Source organism: Microtus ochrogaster, chromosome 1 (assembly GCF_000317375.1).
Source record: "Microtus ochrogaster isolate Prairie Vole_2 chromosome 1, MicOch1.0, whole genome shotgun sequence".
Classification (NCBI taxonomy): domain Eukaryota; kingdom Metazoa; phylum Chordata; class Mammalia; order Rodentia; family Cricetidae; genus Microtus; species Microtus ochrogaster.
The window spans coordinates 9680-13517 of NC_022009.1; the positions used below are offsets into that span (position 1 = coordinate 9680).

The following is a 3838-nucleotide window of genomic DNA, read 5'->3' on the forward strand; positions in this document are numbered from 1 at the left end:
AAAAAAAAAGACTGTGATCTCAAAAAGAATTTTAAGCAGATTTGAAGGCACATGCTTGAAATTCCAGCACTTGGGAGGCTCAAGAGGAAAGGCCCAAGGCCAAACTGCTAAAGGGTGAGTTCCAGGCCAGCGTGAGGTAGATTTAGAGTGTATCTCAGAAAAGAAAAACCAACAGTAAAAAACCAAAGCCAATAAAATACATTTAACAGGTTTGAAGGGGCACCACAAGCAAGACAGGGGAAAGGTAAATTGCGTATGAGAAGATGTTCACCATTATCACCCACCAGGAAAATGAATGGAGCTACGACCATAGTGAGATAACCACGGAGATTCACAACACCAAGTGTGGGAGAGGGTATGGAACAATTAAAACCCACATCTGTTATTTTGAGAGTGCAAAATAATACACTCCGAAAATAGTTCATCAATTTGTTGAAGAGTTAGATACAGGCCAAGAATTCCAACTGTAAGACCTTACTCAAGAGATAGAATTTGATCCAAAAGTTCACAGCAACTTTATTCATAACAGAAATAAAATTAGAAACAATTTAAATATTACTAAATTGGTGAATAAATATACCATTAACATATCCACACAATGGAACAAATGATAAAAAAGAATGAAGTGTTTATATATACTATAATACAGATATAAAGTAAAGTTGTATTTATTGTACTATTGTATACAACACAACTGTATTTATTGTATTATTCTATCTTTATGAAATTCTACAACAATCAAATAGCAGGGTTGGGTCATTGTTTCCTTAGGTCTAAGGATGGAGGACAGATTAGAATTTCTTTGATAAAAAATGTTCTACATCTTGAGTTTGGTGGTTTATACAGCAGAATGAATCTATAAACATTTCAACATCTCAAACCATTCTCTTAAAAATGTAAGGGACTGAAGGAATGACTCAACCACTAAGTGTGCTTACTACAGCTCTCGCAGGCAACCTGGGTTCAATTCTCAGCACCCATTTGGAACTTTGCAATGGCCTTTATTCTTAATACTGGAAATCTGACCTTGCAGGCTCTGGAACACATGTTATACAAACATACACTCAGGCACGCACACATACAGATAAAATTAAATAAGTCTTTTTTTGTTTGCTCTGTTTTTGTCTTTTGAGATAGGGTCTCTCTATGTAGCCCTGGCTGTCCTAGAACTCCCTATATAAAATTTGGCTGGCCTTGAACTTACAGAAATCTGCCTACTCTTGCTTCCCAAGTCCTGGGTTTAAAGGCTCGTGCTATCGCACCAAGTAAAATTAAATAAATAAATTTTAAAAGCAAACAAACATTAACAGACTTCAAGGACAGCCAAGACTACACAGAAAGACCATTTACCTCAAAACCCCACTTCAACCACCCTAATCACCAAAACCCAATAAACAACACCCAAATATAGTATTTTATGATTCTCAAATTCTAGCACTATTTTTTTCATCATTTTCTCTCTCTCTCTTTTTTGCCACAAAGAAGACTATCTACTGTCCTCCCAGGTAACCCATAACAGAAGGTCTCTGACACCTGGCAATTTAAAACTTTTCTTCTCTTTAAAAGTTGCTTGTGAACGGTAGTGGGTCAGAACCAGCTACCCAGGAAAGAGAGCAAATAGCTCACCGGGAGCCAACCCAGTCCCGGGACACTGGCGGAACAGGCTGAGCCAGTGACCAGATCCAGAGTCAGCAATCTCCACCAGAACAGGTTCAACACCAAGCCAGGGACTTCTGCAGGAGGGGATCCAGACCAGGATTTATAGAAACAGGGCAAAGCTGGCAACTTAGGCCAAAGTAGGCCTGAGACAGCAAACTGCAAGTGAGCAGAGCAAGGACCAGAGCGCTAAGCTATCTCCAGGAACAGGAATAACCAATGGCGTAACTAGAACTGTGACACTGACTGTACCATGAGGAACAACCATCTGAGCTTTGGATTCACTGGTACCTGAATCTCAGACAGCCCCAACCACACCTATTAGAGGAAAAGATGAATAGAAAAGGTAAGATCACATGCTACATCACAAAGAGCAACGCAAGTAAAACTAAAGACCCTACAACAGCAAGATCTGAACAACCAAATATGGATGAAACAGAAGAAAATGAACTAAAAAATAACTTCAAGAGAATGTTAGCAATTCTTAAAGATGAAATGAGAAATTCCCTTAAAGAAATTGAGGAAAAGTCAAAAAATTGGAAGATATCACCAAATCACTTAAAACCAAGAAAATGAAATCAAACATATAAAAAAAACTATTCAGGACTTGAAAACTGAAATAGAAACAACAAAGAAAACACAGGCCGAAGGAATTAGAGAAACAGAAATCATGAGAAAAAGATCAGGAACCACAAACCCAAGCATGAACAGCAGAGGACAAGAGATGGAAGAGAGAATCTCAAGTGCTGAAGATACAATAGAGGAAACAGACTCATCAGTCAAAGAAAACATTAAATCTAACAAAAGCTTAACCCAAAATATCCATGAAATATGGGACACCATAAAAAGGCCAAATCTTAGAATAATAGGTATAGAAGAAGGAGAAGTTGGGAGGACAAAACAAGATATTCCATGGCAAATCTAGCTTTCACCAATACCTAGCCACAAACCCAGCCCTACATAAGGAAGGAAATACTAGAAGGAAAACTCCAACCCAAGGAAGATGGCTACACCAACAAAACACAGACAATTGGTGATCTCATAACAGCAAATCCCAAATGAGAAAAAAAAACGCACAAATTAACATCACCAATGACGAAAACTAAATTAACAGGAGACAGGAATCACTGGTAATTAATACCCCTTAATGTAAATGGACTCAACTCACCTATAAAAAGACACAGGCTAACAGATTGGATACGAAAACAGAATCCATCCTTCTTCTGCATACAAGAAACACATCTCAACCTCAAAGACAGACATCATCTCAGAGTAAAGGGTTGAAAAAATATACCAATCAAATGGACCTAAGAAACAAGCAGGTGTAGCTATCCTAATATCTGACAAAATAGACTTCAAGCTAAAATCAGTCAAGAGACAAAGAAGGTCATTTCATATTAGTCACAGGAACAATCCATCAAGAGGAAATTTCAATACTGAACATTTATGCCCCAAACACAAGGGCACCTTCATATGTGAAAGAAACACTTCTAAAGCTTAAATCACACATTAAACCCCACACAGTGGGAGACTTCAACACTCCACTCTCACCATTGGACAGGTCAATCAGACAAAAAATGAACAGAGAAATAAGATACCTAACAGATGTTATGACTCAAATGGACTTAACAAACATCTATAGAGTATTCCATCCAAACAGAAAAAAATATACCTTCTCAGAACCTCATGTAACCATCTCAAAAATTGACCACATACTCGGTAACAAAACAAACCTCAACAAATATAAAAAAAAATTGGAATAACCCAATGCACCATATCAGATCACCATGGTTTAAAACCACAAAGTCAACAGCAATACTAATTCCAGAAAGCCCACAAACACATGGAAATTAAACAATGCTCACCTGAATCATCAGTAGGTCAAGGAAGAAATAAAAAGAGAAATTAAAGGCTTCCTAAAATTCAATGAAAATGATCACACAACATACCTAAATTTATGGGACACAATGAAAACAGTGTTAAGAGGTAAGTTCACAGCACTAAACACCCACATAAAGTAGCTGGAAAAAAATACCCAAAGTAGTAAATTAATAGAACATTTGAAAACTTTAGAACAAAATTAAGCAAACTCACCTAAGAGAACTGGATGGCAGGAAATAATCAAATTGAGAGCTGAAATTAACAAAATAGAAACAAAGAAAACAATACAAAGAATCAATGA

General features: G+C 37.0%; 1 protein-coding gene across 1 annotated transcript in view; it reads right to left on the reverse strand.

Annotated features, from left to right (window-relative positions):
• Positions 1–3838, reverse strand: part of Fbxo33 (F-box protein 33) — a 33610-nt gene that overhangs the window by 9673 nt on the left and 20099 nt on the right. The window contains exons 2-3 of the mRNA XM_026777827.1: positions 3774–3789; positions 1495–1597 (exon numbers count right to left, since the gene is read on the reverse strand). Of these exons, the coding sequence (XP_026633628.1) occupies positions 1495–1597; positions 3774–3789 (119 nt within the window). The remainder of the gene's footprint in view (positions 1–1494; positions 1598–3773; positions 3790–3838) is intronic.